This window comes from Peromyscus maniculatus, chromosome 4 (genome assembly GCF_049852395.1).
Source record: "Peromyscus maniculatus bairdii isolate BWxNUB_F1_BW_parent chromosome 4, HU_Pman_BW_mat_3.1, whole genome shotgun sequence".
Taxonomy (NCBI): domain Eukaryota; kingdom Metazoa; phylum Chordata; class Mammalia; order Rodentia; family Cricetidae; genus Peromyscus; species Peromyscus maniculatus.
The window spans coordinates 81,510,695-81,532,989 of record NC_134855.1 but is presented as its reverse complement, the minus strand read 5'-3'; the positions used below and the strand labels follow the sequence as shown (position 1 = coordinate 81,532,989).

Genomic DNA, 22,295 nt, shown 5'->3' with positions numbered 1-22,295 from the left:
GATCACAGAGAGTGTAGCTCTTTGCTTTCAAACTCAGCTGCCCTGGGGAGCCGAAGCAGTTTCCCACCTGCTGAGATGAATCACAGCAGCTTCAGCTGTAAACTCAGTGGTACTAGGTGTTCAGCTTCTGCCCTCCTGATCCTGGGAAGGCATCAGTGAACTTTTCAAAATGGCTAGGACTCAGTAGATGTCTTCTGTTGGTCTGGACACGATACAACGACTGTTTGATTAAAATAAGCCTTGAACCACAATGCCCGCCACACTGTGAGCAAGCCACCCAGCCATCCCCCAAGAGCGATCTCTTCATGGTGCAAGGGAAAGATGGCAACCCTGACACACTGAAAACAGATCATTCCCAAAGCCCAACAGAAAGAAGTCAACTTTGGTCAGGGATCTGGGTGGGCCATTGCTGGTAGCTCTCAGTGTGGATGGCGTGATTCCGTTTAAAAGAAATTCAGCTGACCTTGAAATTCGAACATAATACAACCAATAGACTCCTGCATTTTCTTTTTGAATAGACTTTAATTGACAGCCAAGTGGGAAAAAAAATGCAGGTTACATTTTTAGTATTATCATTAATACACTGTAAGATTGACATCCACACAGTGATGTATCTAATATCCATACACCTCCTAATTTTAGTTGACAAAGAGCACATCATATATACATATATATTTACACAGTATTTCAAGCAACAGTAAATAATAAACTCCCTCCCTTTAAAAACAACAACAACAACACACACTCCTTTAAACAATGGATTTCCTCACAATAATATATCTTTTTTTCCCACATACTTGCAGAGTCACAGATACTTAAGTTACTTAAGAACAGTCTTCCCAGTGAAGATCCTGGACCAGCCCCTAGTTTCCTTTAAAGTCATTTTAATTTTTACAACTTGCAACCACATAGCCAGTATGGTCTTTACACTCTAAAGATACCCCAGATGATGGAAATGAGTTCTTCCACTCCTTTTGCATGAAAAGGAAAGTACATCTCTGAAGATGTTCCTAATTACAACTAAAAAATAAATCAAAAACATTTTTCAAAAAAAAAAAAATCTCTGTTCTTTAACATTATCTCTTAAGAGCACAGTGCTAATGTTAACAATGAATAACTGAACAGGAAGGCTCCTCAGATTTCTATACAGAGGTTCTGGTTAATTCTAATCCACTATTCAGTTACTTGAAACCTATGAGCTTTGAAAGCCGCCTGGTAGAATTTCTGCCTTCCAGGATTCCAGGTTTGCAGCCTGACCTCTGGAATTCTCGGCGATATTTGCCCCCTGGTGCCTTGCTCTCTGATTTATTTCTTTCTAGGGCTGTTAGTGAAGGTTAACCACGACAAGGTTTACATTAGCAGACACATACACATGCCCTGGCCTATAAATACCCCATGATGGAAAATGGAACAACCGCTCCAATGCTGGTGAAAATGTGCAGAATGGAGAAGAGGAAGGTAGGGGGACATTATTAACAATGGCTCTTCGAACAGTGGAAAACTCAGACCCAATGGCAATGTGCTTTCAACTAACAAGACATCTTGAGCCATTTTTTTTTTTTCCAGGCCTGTGAGTTGGCCAAGAGTAGGCGGAGCACAGACTACTTCCGGCAAACCTGATAGGATGTGGTCAAACACGTGTGCTGTCTGGGGAGCTGGATGACGATCCACTATGGAGTCCTTTTGTAGGTGAGTGGGGAGGAATTTCGAAATCAGATTTGGAATCGGTTTGCACACTGTCCTGCCTGGGATGCTGAACTGTCCCCCGGTCGGTCGGAGCCCTCAAAGCGCCAGCTGGAGTTTGGTCATGTTTCTCTGGTGCATGTTGTGGTGGCGGACTAATTCGTCTGACCGCGCAAACTTTTTCTGACAGCTGTGCCAGCGACAACTGAAGGGCTTTTCACCTGTGGACACAGTTGCCAGTTAGAGACGCGTGCAGCAGCGTGACCGGGCGCAGGTTCAACTATCAAAGGCCCGAGTTAAATCACCACAAGACACCTGCCCTGGACTCCCGCGGGTCGTTCCCTAAGCTAACCAACTGGCTGGCTCTTCACTGGCAGCCTGAGATTAGCAACGCCTTTTGAGGGCTTGCAAACCGGAAGCACTGTAAACATAATAAAATGGAAAATTTGGGAAATGAGAGAGAAGTCGAGTTTGTGGAAATCTGAGCGACTCATAAATTAAGAGGGCTTAGGAAACCTCTGTTCCATCTCTGAGAACACTCTGTGACAGATGCCAACGTTTCCCTGTCGCTGTCTAGGTGGAATCTGAGCTGCAAGGGTCTGAACCACTCCCCTGGAGACTGTTGATTGGTGGCTGCTCTGGACCACTGCCCTAGATACTATTGATTTAAGGGCTGGTCAGCAATCGATCTGGGACTGAAGCTTTACCATCTCTATACGGATGATTTCAAATAAATCGTGGGTACAAGTTTGTATCCTATTTGATTCTTTTCAGGGCAGAGGATGACTCAGAACCGAGCTGGGTGGGAGGGGAGATTCTAGTTGCAATGATTAAGATTGCCGTACGATTAAGACTGTTCCATCTCAGGAGCTCTCATTCTCACTGTCTTTAGCTTGTATGTAATGCTGAACATACAGGCATCGCTCATAGAGGTATATTCATTGCCTTGTATGTTTCTTAAAACAACCTCACAAAGAAATGTTATCTTCACTCTACAGATGAGGTTGCATGGCTGTTGCAGACATATCCAGGCAGGATTCAAACTCAGGGTGCCTAATCCTGAAGCCTACCCTCATCCCTGTATCACACCCCTCCCCCCCAGGGCTTGCTGAGGAAAATGGTGCCGTCTGGAGGATCTTCCTAGGGTATTGATAGTCCCACTGAGAAATTCCTCAAGAGATGTGGTGTTCTGAGGCCAGACTGGGTGGCTGATCAACTATGGCATTTGTTGGTGGCACAGGTTTGCAGGCAATGAGGTGTGCAGGGGACAATCTCCAGACTCTGGGCTTGGGACTAAAAGACAATATATCAAAAATGCCTGAAGAAGGAGAATAAGACTCATATCTCTCCAACACTGGGGCACGGGTGCTTTGGTGATATCTTAAGGTATAACCTGTCTGTGCTGAGGACTGGGAACTTCCCCGGAAACTTACAATGCCGTGGCCTTCTCACTGTCCATCTGCTTTCCCTGATCTGGTTCCTGCCTGCCACTCTTACCTCCTCATGGGCACTTTGCAACTCTTTCTCATATTGGTCCCCTCAGTGGCACTCAGCTTGGCTCTTCTGGCTCCTTCTCCTCAATTCCCTGGCTTCTCGGGCTGGCTATCTAAACACGCCCCTCTCGGGATGAGGTGGGGCAGGCAGTCACCACTGAGATCGCTATCCAGTTGCTCTGTGGCTCTGGGCAAATCAATTAATCACTCCCCATCACAGACTCATCTGTTAATGAGGATTAAAAACTGCTACCCTACTCTTCTTCCAAGGATGCTGGAAAGATGAAGAGTTTCCCTATGAGACAGCTCTGCTTCCTAAGGAAGCGCGTGTACCACAAGGGCGGTGCCATTTCCACTAAGAATCTCATCAGCTTTGTGGACAAGCACAGTGCTTCGGCAGCCTGTGGCCACACCAATGCCCATTCTGCTGCTGTAAAGGAAAGCTAGCCACGAGTTTGTGCTAATCTAGCAGAAACCCAGACTCCTCGCGAGGCTCTAGGCGCAGACTCTCCAGTCACGGCTGTAAAACAAGAGCTCGCAGAAGAATAGAACGTCTTGAATTTCTGATCATGCTGTAAGGTTGATCTTTCAGTAATACAGCAAACTGGGGCCAGTGGGGATCAACTTATCTTCCCGCCTTTGTTCTGAAACCCCTGGACATTCTCTTCCCATCTCTTTTCTACTCAGTGTTCTCTGACCCTTTTGCTGAAAAATATTATCATTAATCATGTAAAAGTAGCTAGACGTTGCCTTTCTCTAAATGGATTCTCAACTCTAGAATTCCTACATAATCTCATTACAGTTTCATTCAACAGTAGCTTAAAAAAATAATGAAAAATAAATGTGAAGAAAAGTTTACGCACTTGTTTTACCTGTATGAGTCCTGGTGTGGGTCTTCAGGTGGTCGGACCGGGAAAACTTTCGCTGACAAGTTTTACACTGGAATGGTTTCACACCTAAACGGACAGAGAAGGTCTAGCCTCGGCCCTAACAATGCGGGGCACAATGAGACACATAAGGCCGGCTTTCTGGCAGCTGGAGAAGCCTGGTGTATCCATCACATCGGCCAGATCTGTGTCTACCTGGACCTCACATTTCCTTGGGCCCCAGGCCCAGCAGAAGTCACCTGATTCTGTATAGCAACCTCCAGGTGCTGCTCCTGACTTGGGAAAAGACATTTCCTAACCGCAAACATCCAATTCTCACCAGCAGACAAGGGTTAGAGACTGAGAAAAGTGGATCACTGCAAACTGGCTCGTCTCCATCGCCCTGGCTCCAACTGAACATCAGCAGATCACCAGCCTGCTGTGGGATCCCCGTGTGCTGTGGTTCTCAAGAGAAACAGGAGCTGTTTCCTTTCCTTTCTCTTTCTTTGTAAAGAAAGACTTTTTTATTTATGGTGTGTGTGTGTGTGTGTGTGTGTGTGTGTGTGTGTGTGTGTGTGTGTCATGTGTGTTCAGTGCCCTTGGAGGCCAGAAGAGAGTGTCAGATCCCCTGGAGCTGTGGTTACAAACATTGCCAAATGTGGATGCTGGGAACCAAACCTGAGACCTCTTGAAGAAAAAGTGCTCTTAATTGCCGAGCCATAATCTCCACCGCCCCTCTCCTTTTTAAAAGGCAAGTCTCCAGGTGAGGGGAAGAGAGTTGGAAAATTAAATGGACAGACAGACAGATCAATCACCCTCTCGTCCGTGTTCAACAGAGAAGACAGTCACCAAGTCAGCTGTAACCCAAGGGGCTGTGACTGCTGGCGATGAGAAGTTAACCTACAAACCTGTGTGTCTCCTTTGGTGTCTTTTGAGCTGGTCTGAGCGAGAAAACCTTCTCTCACAGTCCTTGAAGTCACACTGGTATGGTTTCTCACCTTAGGGAAGACACATGTTTCTGAGTACAATGGTGGAAATACCACCTCATCACAGGCAACCCCTCCTAAATGCAGATGAAAGGATCCCCAAATACTCAAAGCACTTTCGGGGAGCTTGTTAGGGTAGTGCTGTAGACTTCCAGGAAGATAAAAATCCCACTTACACACATGCCTATGGACACAGTGGGGAGTGGATGGGGATGCTCTGGTACCACTTAACACACATGCCTATGGACACAGGGGGGAGTGGATGGGGATGCTCTGGTACCACTTACACACATGCCTATGGACACAGGGGGGAGTGGATGGGGATGCTCTGGTACCACTTACACACATGCCTATGGACACAGGGGGGAGTGGATGGGGATGCTCTGGCACTTAGGATGTTGGATGTGGCACAGTTCACTCGCTGTGAAATAGAGTCAATAATCTGACAACTTCAAAGGGTTCACGAGCAGATTAGACTAGACCACCCATGTAGAAGGGGAAGACTGGTGCCTGGCACTGAGGCAGTGCTCAAAAAATACATGTTAATACAGAGACTACTTAAAGGAATAAAAAAAAAAAAAGAAAAAGTTATGAGTCCTTGGTTGAATCTGAGATAGAATTTTGGATAGACGCGCCCTGAGGCTGGCCTTGTGAATTAAGTGTTCCCTGTTTTACAGCCTGAATAGCTGGTGTTCCCTGCTACTGACTGCTTGTTCTGGGGTCCAACATAAATGACTCCATGGTGGTGAGACACCTCAATTAAACCAGAAGCCGAAGCATCTAGCAAGACTGTTGTCTTTTAGTCTGAGCAGTCAGCAGTAGGATTGTGCAACCCTGGACTCAGAAGGAAGGGCCACACCCCTGTAGCCGAAGGAAAAGTTCAGCCAGACACCGAGAGAAGAGGCCCCTGGAGTGCGCCGAGCTTCTGCAAGTGTCCCCACCTCCTGGAATTCTGAGTCACTGAATTCTGGGATAGAGAGCAAGCTACTCGGAGGTCAGTAGAGTCTGTCCTTCGACGGACAGCTCCGAGCTGCCTTTCCTGCTCGGGACCTCTGATGCTTCCCTGGTTTTTCTATGTGTCTCGTGTAGCTGACCTCACCACTCCCGAGCCCTCCTCACTCAATGCCCTTCATCCTTACGTCTCCATTCCTACCCATCAAAGTGTTAATCACACACCCCTCATAAATGCCATTTGCTCTGCCGTGACACCTTACGGTTTGAATAGGAAAGGTCCCCCACAGGTTCATGCATTTGACCTCTTGGTCTCAAGCTCACAGTGCCATTTTGAGAGGTGGTAGAACCTTTAGGAAGTGAAACCTAACAGGGAAAAGTGGACGTGGCCCTTGAGGCTTCTAGCCTGCCACGTCTGGCTCCTATGTCCCGTCTGCCTCTGCTTCTTGGTCCGGAGATGTGAACAGGCAGCCTCACCCTTCTGTCCCCAAAGGCTTAACGATGCTCCCCCCACCATACCTTCCCTGCTGTGATAAACTGTGAGCCAAATGACCACGCATCAGGTGTTCAGCCACAGTGGTGAGAGAAAGACCTAGTACAACCTGCTTGGAAACCTAATGGCCTTCTTTATCACAGAAGTAATTCTAGAGCACCTAAGTGTGTGTTTAAAGACCCTTTAAAGTCTATGACGACCCTGTCCATCAGGCTCTGAGCCATCTGATTGTACTCTCTATCCCAGGCCTGTCTTCCCTGCTGAAGATGCTGATGGTCCCTCAGAAGTAACACTACCACTTATTCAGACCTAGAGACACAGGGTCCTCGGCTACAGCTCCTGTAGTACAATTTGATTCCATTTCCTCTAGGCTTAAGAATTGTACAGTGGGGGCATTATCATCTTCATTGCCCACACAAAGTACTTGGAACTCAAAGGGATGTTGAGCAATTGGCTCAAGGCCTCACCAGTTGACGGCGAATGCAACGTCCAAGGGTGCGTCACCTTCCTTCTATGGCACTTGCTTTCCACCACCCTGCTCTGCTTTCCTGAAGATGGCTTACTGAGCTCTTTAATAAAGGATGGGAAACCAGCATGCAAATAGCCCTGCACTTTGGCCAAGCACCCTGGCCTGACCTTTGAAAGTGCCCGCCTTCCATCCCACAAGTCACCTGTGTCCTTAGCAGCATGAGAGCCCAGAACGGAAGCTCCCGAACCACCGTCACTCAGGTCTGGACAGGGGACACACTTACCAGTGTGCTTCCGGCTGTGCATCTGTAAGTGGGACAGCTTAAAATATCTCTTATTGCAGCCCGGGTAAGCACACATGAAAGGGCGTTTCTCACTGGTCTCAGACGCTGACCGGACAAGAGTTGGGGCCACTCCAGACACACGCCGCACATCCTACAGGCAAAATAGAAGAGGAATGGAGGCCTTGTGCCACACATGAACATTCATGTCAGTCCCATGGGAAACTGAGTACTGAAATATATCAAAAGAAAAAAAGGCAGGTATGGTATGAAACCAAAAGAACGTTTGCCTCCATACCCTGGATGCCTGTGGCAGACATCACTAATGGATGATAGATTAGGAAATTCTATGATGCGGTGTTCTTATGTCATTACTGCTGATCACCAGAACTTGGATTTGAAATGAAGCCTCTTTGGGGTCCCTGACACAAACCTCTAGAGAGGAAGCATCAGTGTCTGGAAAAGTTCCCAGTCCATTTCTCACTTGTGACAGTGAGGTCTAGAATCCAGAGTCCCAGACTGTGTGTATGCCCTCCCAATTGGAGACTTGACCATGTGACTATGGACTCAATAAGAAAATGGATGAGAAAGTTCTTAGTAGAGAAAGACATGAGACACTGAGTGAGGCCCAGACTGACCTGAGCTTCACATATCAACAGATGACAAAGAAGTCTCTGGATTTGGGGCCTCTGAGTCCACCAGAATGCTGTAGTATAATCTGTGTATTCTTCAGCAGTGATACAGGAAAACACTGGAAGCTATCGGCCTTCTGTGTTCTTCCCATGTCCTTCCCACAACACTTACTGGTCCCTGTCACCCAGCAGGAAAGGCAAATCTCCTTTCTTGCCTTCAGGCTCAATGGTTCCTGGATAGCAGGATGGTTCCTCCTTGTTCAGTTACAAATGTGTCATCAGGACCAAAGAGATGGACTGCTGACTGACCCAGGAACACATCTGTGAGGGTATAAAGACCTGGAACAACCTCTAAGCCAGAGGTTCTCAACCTTCCTAATGCTACAACCCTTTAACACAGTTTCTCATGCTGTGGTGACCCCCAGCCATAAAAATATTTCATTGCTACTTCAAAACTATAGTTTTGTTACTGTTACGATTCATAATGTAAATATTTGATATGTTAACTCAAGGGGTCACGATCCACAGATTGAGAACCACTGCTCTTAGCTCAACAACTTCCTATCCCATGTGTCTTCTGATCTACCCACACTCACATTCTTGTTCCTAGTTCACCTGCCTTGCCCTGAGAGGGTGCTTTCTTTCTTGTAAGAAAAAGCTCAATAGTGTCATACCATAAACACTATTGGTATGTCATAGTATGTCAACCATTTGCCTTTCTTCCAGGGTTCATGGTAGTATACAAGTAAATGGTAGGCCAGTGGTTTGTTTGGCATATTCTAGAAGAAAAAGAGTAAGCAGGGAAATAACATCTACAGGGAGTGAAGTCTGTAAAGGCCCCGATAGTGGATCTGATAAACTGAGTCTGATGGGACGGAAGGTGAATTCAGTCTCTTTTAGCTTTCCTCATCCTACATGAAGAATATGTAGGACTAAAGACTGAACAGCAGCTACCACTGTCAGTCTGCAGTCTGGCAAAGGATGCTGATGATGTCTGTTGCGAGACTCTCGGATGAAACTCTGTCCCATCTCCACATTTCTGTGGCTCGTTAATTTATCACCATAGAAAGGCTTGGGATGACAGAGCACACTGATTTTCATGAAGTGGAGCTCCTTGCCCATATCACACAGGGCCCGGCCCTCATGCAACTTATTTCCAGGGTCTTAACTTCCCTTGAAAAGATACACTAGTCATTTCTCTTGTGACAGTCATTGAGTTGGTTCTGGAAGTCACAGATGGGAGTCCTTGGTAATTGTGGTTCTGACCACCCAAAAGAGGCTTGGGATTGGGGTGGGGTCTCCCCTGAATAACCTACATTCTCTGAGACTCTCTGCTCACCCTGGAGACCTCTCTCTCCTGTTCTTCTAATAAACAATATTAATGAGCAAACTAAAGATTGTGGAGTCCAATAAAATGTATATCACACACCTTAGCTCCCACCTACTAGCTATGTGGTTTGGACAAGCCTCTTGTCTTCTCTCTTCGGTTTCCCCAACTACAAAATGTCTACCTCTTAAGTGTGCAGTGGGGCCACATCAGAGAACAATGGCCATGCAAAGGAATCATAAACGCCCATTGCTAAGTCAAAGAAGTTAGCCTGAAAATGCAACGGAGTATCCAACATTCTGAGAAAGGGGCAATGGTTGTTGGGGAGAGAGAGGGACTGGAAAGGGCCATGATGTACAGGTGGTGGAGTATGAGCATTTTTGAAACAGTAAAATATTCCATATAATAATAATAAAAATAATAATAAATGACATTATATGTGTATCAAATCCCATAGGACTACACAACAAAGCGATTCAGTTAGCAACGATACACCAACATCCACTGTAACAACAACTGAGGCACACCAGGGGACATTATGTGAACGTGATAGCAGGAGCACATAGGAACACTATAATTTCTGTGCGTATTTTGTGTAAACCTAGAAGCTAGATAAAGTCCGTGTTTTTAAAGGCTGTGTCTAAATCTCACTTCATAGAACATGAAGTGGAGCTGTGAGTGGACATGTTCATGCTGTTATCAACACTAGGCAAGACAGTCCACCTTTGAGCACTTGACAATACAGATCAAATCTTAGAAGTCAAGGGTCCAGGTCACCAATTCAAGCGCAGATGACCCACAGGCAAGCGTTGTACCACCCACCATGGAGAAGCAGAACTAATAATAAAGGAGGAAAGGACGGGCTTCTGCAGGCAGTAGCATGGTCAGCCAAGACAAAATCTCTGCAGGGGTGGAGGAAGGGAGTGCCTTGCTACCCCACTCCCATGGAAGAGGAGCGTCTCTGATGGCCAACACTTGCCGGGACCAGGTGGTCATCAGCAGAGGCTGCAGGGCACGCGAGCAGAGGAAGAGGCAGGGAAGGCAGCCTTTGGCTGGGCATGCTAGCACTCACCTGAATGCCTCGGAAGACGCCATGGGTGTGTATTCTGTACTGGGCACCACAGAGGATGGGGGTTGTGTGGGTCTCACTCTCATACCCTGTGCTGTGGCTGCAAACAAAAGGTTGAAGTTGGTTCAGGGTCACCTTTTGGAAATACTGTGTCTTACCTTCTTCTGTGGGGTCACTCTGGAACAGAGCTCTGTGAAAGCAGAAGCCATTCCATCGATGTGTTAACCACCTTTCAGCCACCACTCCCCCCCAAAACCAAAATTCGCCCCCAGAGGCAAATTGTCTGGGTCTGTGCTTTATTCAGACAAGCCAAGAAAAGCCACAGAAGCAGGAGCTCATCCCAGGCAAGTTGTTTACCATCCGAGCAGCAAGCTGACAGTGTGAGTATCTCAGGAATGAGCAGAATGCCTCAGGCTTCATGTGAAGTACACTGGGGTTTTGTCAGCACCTCATGACTCAGTTCTTACCAGATAGCACCAAGAAAGTGATGACATTTACAAGAAGAGATGTCACGTCCTCAGAAGGAGGTGGGGGGGTGCACGTCTATGGCTCCACTCAGTCCACTGATCAGTTTTCCAGATCAAGTTAAGCGTGTGTGTGTGTGTGTGTGTGTGTGTGTGTGTGTGTGTGTGTGTGTGTTCCTGTGTGTGCATTATATGTAAATGTGTATTTGGAGGACCTGAATAGACATCCTGTGTCTTCCTTGGTCTCTCTCCACCTTATTTTTTTGTGACAGGGTCTCTCACCGAACCTAGAACTCACCAGTTCAGCTAGGCTGGTCACACAGCGATCCCCAGGGACCCCTGTCTCCACTTCCCTAGTGCTGAGATTACAAGCACACTTGGATTTTTACATGGGTTCCCGGGGGTTTGACCTGAGGTCCTCATGTTTGCATACTGCCTGAGCCATCTCCCCTCCCCCAGATTAACTCTTTGTGACCATCGATGAGTGCTGGACAATTGTCCTTCATTCCAGACTGACTCACCTCCTAGGAAATGCATTGCTCTGGGGTAACAAGGCCTGAGGGACGTGGAGCCTCAAAAAGAACAACCTGAAAAGCCAGAATGTTCTGCTCTGCAAAGACTCTCTCCTTCGGTTACAGGCCTGGAATCTTTTCTACAGGGATTTTATTTCCAATCCAGCTAGCACAAAAATTCTAGCCCATACTGGCAATATATCAGAATTATATTGAGAGTCGTTGTGGGGATGGCAATGAATCAGCTTTCATGCACATCTCTGTGAAAGGAGGCAGCTACTTCAAAAATACCTAGAAGTCACACACACACACACACACACACACACACACAAAATAGCTAAAGGTGGCCATATTACTCAGAAATCCTAGGTGTATTCCTAAGAGAAATAAAAGCAGATGTCAAAAAAAAAAAAAAGACGTTTTATATACCAGAAACGTTCTTTATTCTCAAAAGCCAGAAATTAGAATCAACTCACCTATCAACTGACGGAATAAATAATGAAGTATGTTCCCACAGTGGAGTGCTATTTGGCAACACAGGAGCGAAGTATTGACATGCTATGGTGAGTTTAAGAACAAAGGCACAAAGACCATATGCTGCAGAATTCTACTTAGACAGCATTCTCAGAGCAAGCCAGTCACGAGAAAGTACCTTACTGCTTGGTTGCCTGGGACAAACTGAGATGGGGAAAACATGGGAGTGATTACTGAAAATGTCCTACCTATGAAGGAATGGTCACAGAAGTCTGGAACTTTATTAGAACCGTTGCATTGTATGCTCTAAGTATGGGAACTATATGGCACGTAAAAATCAATAAAGCTATTTTGGAATGTTTCACAGCAAGCTGAGCATGGCAGTGCACACCTATAATCCCAGCACTTGGGAGATGGAGACAAAAGGATCAGGGGTTTAAGACTAGCCTAGGCTACATGAGATCTTTCCTCAAACAAACAAACACACAAATTGATAACCATAATAAATTTTGTAGTAGCATCGTTAAAGGTCTCCAAGTAAAATCAACTGACTGTCAGGCTGAGACCCTGCCCCTCTGCCTCCGCTGCTCCAGCGTCTTGGATCCCAGGGCATAGACAGGTGGCCTAGTCCATCAGCCCACTCTGTCTGATGGACTTGGGGAAGGCCTAGGGCTGACTCACCCCTAACTCCCCAGGGGAAAGAATTCCTGGAAGAGAGACGTGTTTGCCAGGAAGGCTGTAGTGTCCACAGAGCCCAGGACTACAGCAGCTGTGGGGTTTCACACTGAGTTCTGGCTCAGGCATTTTGGAAAGAAGGGTCTGTCTTCTTTGGACAGTTTGGGGAGGGAGGTGACTATTCTGCTCCCCTAGCCTACTACACCATGTCTGTACATCCCGAGTCAAGTGGACAGGGAGCCTCAGAGAGCTAAACCAGAGTCAAACATGCAAAAGTTGGGGCATCTCAACTTTTTTTTCTCAAATAGCATCTGCCTTTCTGACCCTCAGAATGTGCTCAGTGGGGAAGTGGGAACTGTTCCAAACACTGGGAGAGAGCGGGGGCGGGGGGTGTCAGGGAGGGGAGTAACATTGACTATGGTAGCACAAGAGGAGAGGGCCAGAATGGGCAATGGGACACTGTGCCTCAACAGCCTGGAGATGCTTGTTTTACCCAGCTCCACCATCGACAGGGAGCCAAATTGTGACTTGCACATTTTCTTTCTTTTTTTTTCTTTAATAATTTATTTAACTTTATTTTACGTGCATTGGTGTGAAGGTGTCAGATCCCCTGGAACTAGAGTTACAGACAGTTGTGAGCTGCCAGATGGATGCTGGGAATTGAGTCCTCTGGAAGAGCAGCCAGTGCTCTAAACAACTGAGCCGTCTCTCCAGCCCCTACTTGGATGTTTTCTTGAGCTGAGAGGCATATATGTAGGAATCTGAATTACTCTTGAGCTCTGTTACAGGGTGGGGAGAATTAACAATCGGTACCAACAGCTGTTCTCTGGGTATTAGCTGATTTCATCAAAGGTAGAAATAGGGAGCATGAAAAACAGATTTTCGTCAGGATACTTGTCCAGTGACAGAAAGTGTCAGTCACTCAAGAGAACAACTTTGAGCACTGGTCCTCAGCGCCTCATGCAAGCCAGTGAATAAAAGAAGTCACTAGAAACAAGACCACACATGTCCCTACTGCTAAGTTCTTCTACCAAGTCTGTAAATAAGAAAACACTGGGTCCCTGCCTACTTGCTTTTATGTCCCCATGGGATGAACACTCATACCATCACCACATGGTAGAAACCCTGTAAGGCAGCTTGCTTTCCAGTGTGGTCTTCCCAGAACACCAAGTTCAATACATGGGCATTTAACTGGAGTGTTTGTGTGTGCTCTCTCTCCCTCCATCTTCCTCTCCCTCCCTCTCTCCCTCCACCTTCTTCTCCTTCTCCTTTCTCTCTCAACAAGGAAAGGAAAGCCAGCTGGCTGTCTTGAGCCATAGATCAAAAGAGGTAGAAGCACCTAGGAAGGTCATGGCTTCTTCCCTACTCAACGAAGGAATCTCTTCTAGTTCACGGCCATGACTGGTGGCTAGCTTTCATGATGACCATTTCATTTGGGGTCAGTTGGCTGAAACCTCCCTTTTTGCTGCCTTCTGGTGAACCATAGAGTGTGTGTTATTATGTCACAGCCATTTCTGTGTATCCCTTCTGTTCAATGCTAAACTTGACCTTGAGTATAGAGTCTACTCTCCTTTTTGCATGTTGTACCCTGAATAATTATAGTAAGCACAGAGCCCATAACATTCCCCAGTATGGTCTGAGTCTAAACCCTCTTCCACATGCTAATCTTTCAGTTCTTGGAAGATAGGCTTCCAGGCTACAAAGCTGTGTCAACTATAACGAGGTGAAATGAAGTCTAAAGAGTTTAGAATCTGGACTGTAACATGAAAGCAAGAGGCTAGAGAAGCAGGCCTCAACCGAAGGGATTCCATCCAAAACACTCAAAATCAGTTCTTTCATCAAGCATATATCACTGTGGCTGTGGTCCACAGTCTGCCAGTGCTCAGGCCTTGGGTTTGGGTTGCTCAGCTTAGTGTGAACATAAGACTGCTTCTGGCATGACTCAGAATAAATAGCTCCATTGCACTCCAACCACAGTGCTCTTTCTCAGTCTAATAAAATCTCCAACTCTCCCAAATTCCATCCCTAACTACCATGGACTGAGGAAGATATCCACGGCCTGAACTTAAAGATATAATTGTTTTAGGTAGGAATCGATGTTTTAGATTCTATCTGACTTGTCTCAATGAGTCATTCCCAACTGCTGAAATCCTTCAGACTCTGGATTTGGCTTCCAGAACATTTGTTTTCCACCCCCACCTCATATCATCTCTACATCTAAAAAGCACCTTCCCAAGGCTGAGGTAAGAGCTCAGTCAGCTAAGCGTGTGCCACGCAAGCATGAGAAACCGAGTTCAATTCCCAGAAGCCAGGTAAAAATCTAGGCACGGTGATATGTGCTTGTAAGACCAGCCTGGGAGGTAAAGACAGATGGGTCACTGGAGCTCACTGGCCAGTCAGTCTAGCCTAATCAGCGAATTCCAAGCCCATGAAGAGAGCCTGCCTCAAAAAACAAAGTAGATGGTTCTCCAGGAACAAGCCTGATGTCCTCTGGTCTCCATGAGCACACACATGCACTCCAAAAGCATATTCATAGACACATAGGCATACAAGTGGTGCCCTTACTAGTTGCTGATGCATATTACATGTTACATAATATATGAAAAATATTTCTCAGGGATACTGAGGTGATGGGATTCTAGAAGATCTCTCTACGGTACAATTTGAAAGAAGCGGTAATAGAAAAATAATACACATGTAGATGGGGTCCAGTCTGTCAGGGCAGAAGAGTTACCCTGAGACAGAAAGGCTCACAAAAGCTGATGGTGGCCTGTGTGGCCACAGAGTGCCAAAACCCACCTGCTGGTTTAGATGAAGTCAGGCTTTATACCAGGACAAGTCTCCTTGCCACAGCCCATGACTCTGCTGTGGATGAACCAAACGAAATCAGAGTGAGAGTAGAACTCATAGAGACCCAGAGCTACAACGCCTGCCAAGAATGACAAGAAGTGCCGCGGCCGTGATGAAGATTTCCCTGGAGGAAGGATGCACATCCAAAACAACCCAGAGACAGAAGATGTCGTTTGCAGAGCCGAGGCTAGAAAGTGGGTTCTAGAGCAGAGGACGGACCCCAGCATAACAAATAACCAAGGGGCTCCTTCTTCAAGGTGGAAAAGAATGCAATAGCTTTCCTACCATCCAACACAGATAACGAGGGGAAATAGGGAAAGTGAGATGTATACACAGCAAAATAGATGAACCAAGCGTGAGTAAGCCTGGCCTTCCTTAAGCTAAGAAACTGTTGCTTTAGAAAGCAGTGTTCCTATTTTTGCTACCTCTTAATCTGCCTCTTTAAAAATAAGATACTTGACTCAACTGAGTGATGAGGGGGCGGGGAGTCTGATGACTTTACGGCTAATATCACCAGGGAGGCCACGAGGATTCTCAGTGAGGTGTGATAGGCATCTATAGGCCTGGTGGGAAGAAGCAGGTGGGCTTGGGACAGGCAGGTGAAGGTGGGCAAGGGGAACCTTGGGTAATGTCGTTACTTTTCCCAACCTGAAAGAGTTTACTCTATTCTAGAAGTCACTCACTAGGTTGACAAAAACACTTTAGACCACCTTTGGTATTCTTGTCCAACCAACAATAAACCATCTATGAAGCATTTAGCCCCTCTCTATCACGCCCACAGAAGTTTAAAAGAACTATCCAAGTATCTCTTTGTAATACAGATTCGCCATATCTATTACCTTCAACTCTCAGAATGACAATCCTACCACAATAAGGAATGGACTTGGGCTTGTGTCTTATACATGGCTGAGCAACCTTGGTTCTTACTGGTCTGTTTTTCTTCCTCAAATTCTCTAAAAGATCCAGCTTAATAACTCTCCCTACTGCTCCAGGGTTTTCAGAATGCAATGGCTTTTTTCCTACTTGAAATTCAAGGTGCTTATCTATTTCAACTCTTCCATCGCCTCTCTTATGCTCTGATTTACAGGGAGTATTGGACAAGTGGACAATTGTTTGATAACAAAATGTGGGCTTGGTTCTTTTTTTCCTTACAGCAGAACCACAAACTCAAATACCCCTGATGGGTCCAAGTAAATTAGTAGAAGTAAATTATGAAAATGCTGAGGAACCAATGGCACCCCGACAGAGAACAACCCCAGTCATGTTGACTATATGTCACATCTCTGCTGGCCCACCACTGTCCCCATGAACCTAATGCTGCCATCTCTTCCCATTCTTGAAGGACTTCTCCAAGATTTCATGAATTTTGCCTTCTTACGAATAACTTCACTTTAAAAACCTATGTCTGACCTAAGAGCTACCAATTTGCATCTCCTACTTCCAAGGCTGAGCAGTGAAGCATAAACTATCAACAAAAAAATTCCCATCTTGAGTCTGCTGGTTCTCCCGCATGTCAATTAAATAGGAATGGAGACATGCCTGATGCTTTGGAAACTGGGTACCAGTCTCTTCCAATCCCTGAAAACTTGAAAGAATTATCACTCTCTCCTCTCTCTCTCTCTCTGCCTGTGTGTGTGTGTTTGTATGAATTAATGTATATGCACCATACACATGACCGGTGCCTATGAAGGTAAGAAGAGCATGGGACAGATCCCATGGAACTGGAGTTACAGATGTCTTCGAGTGATGTGTGCGTACTGAGAACCAAACTCAAGTCCTCTTCGAGAACAACAAATGCTCTTAATTACCAAGGCATCTCTGCAGCCTCCAAGGATGCTGTACTTACACAGCAGGAATGACCGTTGCTGTTCTGGAAGAATCTAGTTTTTGTAGGTAGGTGTCAGCTCTTAGCTTTACTAGTCCATTAAACAGTAGGTGTAAACACTGAAATTACAGGCAGGAAACCATTCCTGCCATACCACCAGCTCAAGAACATTAGCTTCTCATGTCTGCTGTAATAAAGTAAATGGGAGTGGCTTAAATCAAAGCAAATGTATCCTCTCACAGTCCTGCACAGCATGAGGGTGAAGCAGGGGGATTGCTGCAACTTCCAGGCCAGACTGTGCTGCACAGTGAGTACAAGGCCAGCTGGGATAGAGAGTGAAACCTTGTCTCAAAAAAAGGAGGTTCAAAATCAACCTAAGCCCCAAGATACTGGGTGGGCCTCTTTCTTCCAATGACTCTGAAAGACAAGTTTCTTCCCTTGTCTTTTTCTGTTTCTGGTACTTGCTCATATGTGTCTGTCCATTTTTTTTCACACTGTACCGTCTCTCTGCCTCCTACTAGTCTTCTTGAGTCAAGTTTCCCACTGCCTCCCTCTTATAAGGACACTTGTGCCTACGTGTAGACAACCAAACCCACCCAGACAATCCAGGATCAATCCACCATTGCCACCTCAACACCTTAGCTGAATTACTATGCCTGTTGCCACATAAATTGACATGAACAGCTTCAGAAATTAGAATCTGAGTATCTCTAGGTATTTCGTCTATCACACAGAGGGAACTAGTGTGTTCCAGCTCTTGCAGATCCAGCTGAAAAAAACTAAATTAATCTGGATTCTCCATCTCCAGATTCCTCTGAGAACACATTGTTCTTGAATCTGAAAGTCCCAGGCCCACTTATAACACATTTTTCCCTGTGGCTAGTGAATCATCTCATTGCTTCTGCATCCAAGATTCATCATTTGCAGTATGAAGCTAATAACCTATTTTTCAGTTTCTTTTGAAGATTAAAGATATGAACTATTCAGAGAGCAAAAGTTAAATATCACTGAGTAACTATATCCCAGCAATATTCAGGAGGTCTGTTTGTCAACACTCAGTGACCCACATCCATAAAAAAATATTTACTCCATGTTTCATATGCGTCTGGTGATGTATATTGATAAAATTTATATTTTTTATCTTGAGTACAACCCTAGAAACCATTAAAGATGCACCCATCACCTTAGTCCAACTACTTAGTCTCCCTGGCCCCTTCCTCCTTGTAAAGTGAAAATAACAATGCCAGCCCTATATGACTGCTGAAAACCCAAACCAGGTCAGGGAAGCATTATGCAATACTTGGAACAGGACAAACATTAAATAAATGTTCACTGTTGCTTTCATAGTTACCATTGTCATTTCATTACAAAATATTCTGAGGTTTAAGAAGAAGTTGAGTTGTATGTCCAAAGTCAGAGGAGGGGCCAACGGCAGAGCTGAGGTCTGAGTCAGCCGAGTGCATCTCTTCTCCCTGTACAGCTAGCAGGACAGTGTTTGTGGTACAACTCCATCTTCTATCATCATGACCTTTGAATGACCTCCAGCTCTTTCCTCCATGGTTTGAATCAAATCAGGCTTGCTGATGTTTTACAGTGTAGCCATGGTAAAGGGAAAGAAAAAGGGAATGGGTGTGACAAGTAGTTGAGCACACTGCAGCTTCTACTGTGAGCCTGTATTTAGCTGGGTATAAAAATAAGCCCAATAGCGGTAGAGAGATAGATTAGTCAGTAAAATGCTTGCTGCAAAAGCATGAGGATCTGAATTAGATCACCAGCATGGATTCAAATAAATAAATAAATAAAAGTGTAAAGCCAGCATGACAAAGTGTACCTGTAATCCCAGCCTTTAGGGAGGCAGAGACAGGAGGATTCCTGGGACTCACTGGCCAGCCAGCCTAGCTAAATCAGAGAGCTCCAGGTTCAGTGAGAAAGCCTGTCTCAAAAGGTAAAAGGGTAGTGAATGAGGAAGAAGCATGATGTTGGATTCTGACAGAGAGAGAGAGAGAGAGAGAGAGAGAGAGAGAGAGAGGAAGAGAGAGAGAGAGAGGTGTTAATTGATGAAAATGTCCTGCTTACAGGTGACTGAGCAGTCTAAACTGCACAATTCTTACTGAAAACAACCGTTCCCCCTCCATTACCTCCATCTAACCACACAGAAGCAGTTACCAGCAGAGCACACGTCTCATGCCTTCATCCCCCACAGCAACTTTCACAGGCATCAACTGTGCCCTGAGCCAGTCTGCTTTTCCTACCCAGCTTTGGAGTGCATCAGCTGGCTTCCTTAGAAAGCAGGCAGAAAGAGGAAAGTGTCCTTCACAGAACACAAATTATAAACCCTCTTCCTCCTAAAAATGTGTGCACTGAGGTCTGGCTCAGGAAAGAGACAGAACATTTGAAGAAAAGCTTCTTTATAAATGATTAATTCTGATATTCTACAGGCACAGGAAGATTAATAAGAAGGAATTGAGGTTTTACAGACGAAGAAAACCAGAGCTTCCCTGAAATCCCTTATCAACAGAAGTTTAAAAAAAAATAGAGAAAGAAAAAAAAAGGAGCTTTTTTAAGACAATTAGCATTTAATCTGAAAATTTAAAAAAAAAAGGATTTTGGCCTGTGATTTTTCTCCCCCACCTCTAGTTATTGACCAGGTGTGCAAGACCCTACACTAACCCGCCATCATCACCTTTGTCTTCTCACCTCTACAGAGCTCATCAGGGAAGTGTGCAGACAACCTGTAGCTCTTCTGTATCAGGACATGGAATTTACCCAGAAGGCTCTCTGCACTCCCATCCTCAACACCCAGAGCTTAACCATGAGATGTGCAAATAAGTGCCTGTCTCCTTTTGGTGTTGACAATAAACTTGGCTGCAAACCTTGGGTTCCATCACCCCCATGTCTAGTGAGCAATTTCTCAGGAAAAAAAAAAACAGTGAAGGAGCCACATTAAGAAACTGGACTGCCTTGAAGGTTAAGCAGGGAGCTAAGCCAGAGTTCTGCATCACTTACCAAATTATCCTTGCCTGAAGACAAAGGAGCCCACAGCTAGTCAAGCCCCTAGATCTCATTATCTGATTATGGAAATACGGACTTTAAGGTCTAAGACTGCAAGTCTGATGGAGGCAGAAGCCAGAAGAACAGCCACCAAGCACCTGGCCTGCTATCTCCCACATCAGCAGGGACAAAGACTTCAAGAGAGGACAGTCAAAATAAAACAACACAAGCCTCCTAAGGAATGCTCACCAGAGAGCAGGATGAACCATAGGCAGCCCAAACTGATCAGCCCTACAACACTTCAGGCCAAAGGACCCAGGAGCCAACCCTGGGAAGTCCTGGTAGTCTCCACTGAATGTTTAAGGCTAGAGCAACCCGAAATGCAAAGCCAGCTTCCTTGTAGCCAGAGGAACTTCAAAACCCACTTTCATGAATGCAGACAAGATCTTACTGGGGAAACAAGGAGCTGCCTGATTATCCACATTCAGAGCTAGGGACAACCTGGCATAGAAGCTTCTAGATCAATGTGAGTACTACTTCATTCTGCCTGACTGTGGTCACCTGACAGCAAGGTAAGTAGAATCCACAGTTCTACACAAGTGTTAACAGCAAAGGCACCTAATCACTCTCATCTCTCTGTGAAATTCAAGTCAGTTTTTCTAGTGGTTATACCACATTACTAATATGCTGGACACACTGGTCAGAATGCAGAGAACACCGACGGCAGTATATACCCCAACCCCAGTTGATACACCTATAACACAACCCCTATGCCCAAAGCTCAAGGAACAGCTCGGAAGAAGGGGCAGAAAGATTGTAAGAGCCAGAGGACCAAGATGTCTGTTGTGAGACAGTGTTTTTTATTATGTTAGGGAAGCTGTATGCATGAACTCTCAATGATATGATCTCATAGACGAAGAACACCAATTGACTCATCAACGTGGATGGGGGAAAATCACAAGGCCTCACCCCCGGATGAAAAGCTGCAAGTTATTAATGACTGCTGAGAGAGGGAGAATCAGTCTTCTCTGGGAACAAGCCCCTCATAGATGATTCAATCCCAAGCAGTCAGCTGTAAATACATATCCATATGAACACATGAGCAACATTAAGTGAACTCAGCAGTTTGCATGTATATATGTATGTATAAGAAAACAAATAAAGACTAAGAGGCCATGAATTTGAATAAGTATGTATGAAAGGACATGGGTGAATTTGGATGGAGGAAAGGGTGGGGGGAAGTATGTAAATACAGTACACATGTAGAAATTTTTTTCTAAAAAAAGGATTGTTCTGTGCTGTGCATATAAAGGGTAGGCTGGAGAGATGGGCCTGCCTTTACTAGACAGCACAGAACATAAAAACCTAAAATAAAACAACCAAGCTAGTCCAACTGAATTTACACACACACACACACACACACACACACACACACACACAGCCCTACCTATCATCTGATAAGCACAAATTTTCTTCAAAAATAGCCTTAGGACAAATGAATGCAACTAGAAAATACCATCCTAAGTGAAGTAACCCAGACTCAGAAGGACAAACATGATGTGTACTCACTCATAAGTAAATACTAGATGTAAAACAAAGGATAACCAGACTACAACCCACAGCTCCAGAGAAGCTAGCTAACAAGGAGGAGCCTAAGAGGGATGTTTGGATTGCCCTGGGAAGGGAAAATAGATGAGCTCTCCATGAGTAGACTGGAGGCAAGGTGGGGGCAATAGAGGGGGACCATTTGGTATTGGATAAATGATTGGTGTGCTCTGCTGTGGGATGTTCTGTATGTCCTGTGGGAGCCTGTTCTCGGGTTCCTCGAGGCTTTACCCAGCAGGTCCGCATAGAGGATGATTAGGACCATGGGCCTCAGTGCAGGTGTCTGAGATGGTCTGCACTTGGCTGTGCTGGGGGATGGTCTGTATGTCAAGTTGCTCTGATTGGTCAATAAATAAAACACTGATTGGCCTGTGGCTAGGCAGGAAGTATAGGCGAGACTAACAGAGAGGAGAAATAAAAGAACAGGAAGGCAGAAGGAGTCACTGCCAGCCGCCACCCTGACAAGCAGCATGAAAAGATGCGGGTAAGCCATGAGCCACGTGGCAGGGTATAGATTTGTGGAAATGGATTAATTTAAGCTATAAGAACAGTTAGCAAGAAGCCTGCCACAGCCATACAGTTTGTAAGCAATATAAGTCTCTGTGTTTACTTGGTTGGGTCTGAGCGGCTGTGGGACTGGCAGGTAACAA

At 45.5% G+C, this 22,295-nt stretch overlaps 1 protein-coding gene across 10 annotated transcripts in view; it reads right to left on the bottom strand.

Annotated features, from left to right (window-relative positions):
• Positions 1-502: 502 nt before the first annotated feature.
• Wt1 (WT1 transcription factor) overlaps positions 503-22,295 on the bottom strand; it is a 47,098-nt gene continuing 25,305 nt past the window's right edge. For 4 of the 10 annotated variants that reach the window (XM_042275846.2, XM_042275847.2, XM_042275848.2 and 1 more), the window contains 5 exons: positions 10,253-10,349; positions 7,225-7,375; positions 4,951-5,040; positions 4,040-4,132; positions 503-1,904 (listed from right to left, as the gene is read on the bottom strand). In XM_042275846.2, the coding sequence (XP_042131780.1) occupies positions 1,783-1,904; positions 4,040-4,132; positions 4,951-5,040; positions 7,225-7,375; positions 10,253-10,349 (553 nt within the window). In that variant the 3' untranslated portion in view covers positions 503-1,782. The other 6 variants (XM_076570219.1, XM_076570220.1, XM_006975872.4 and 3 more) reach the window with 4 other exon arrangements.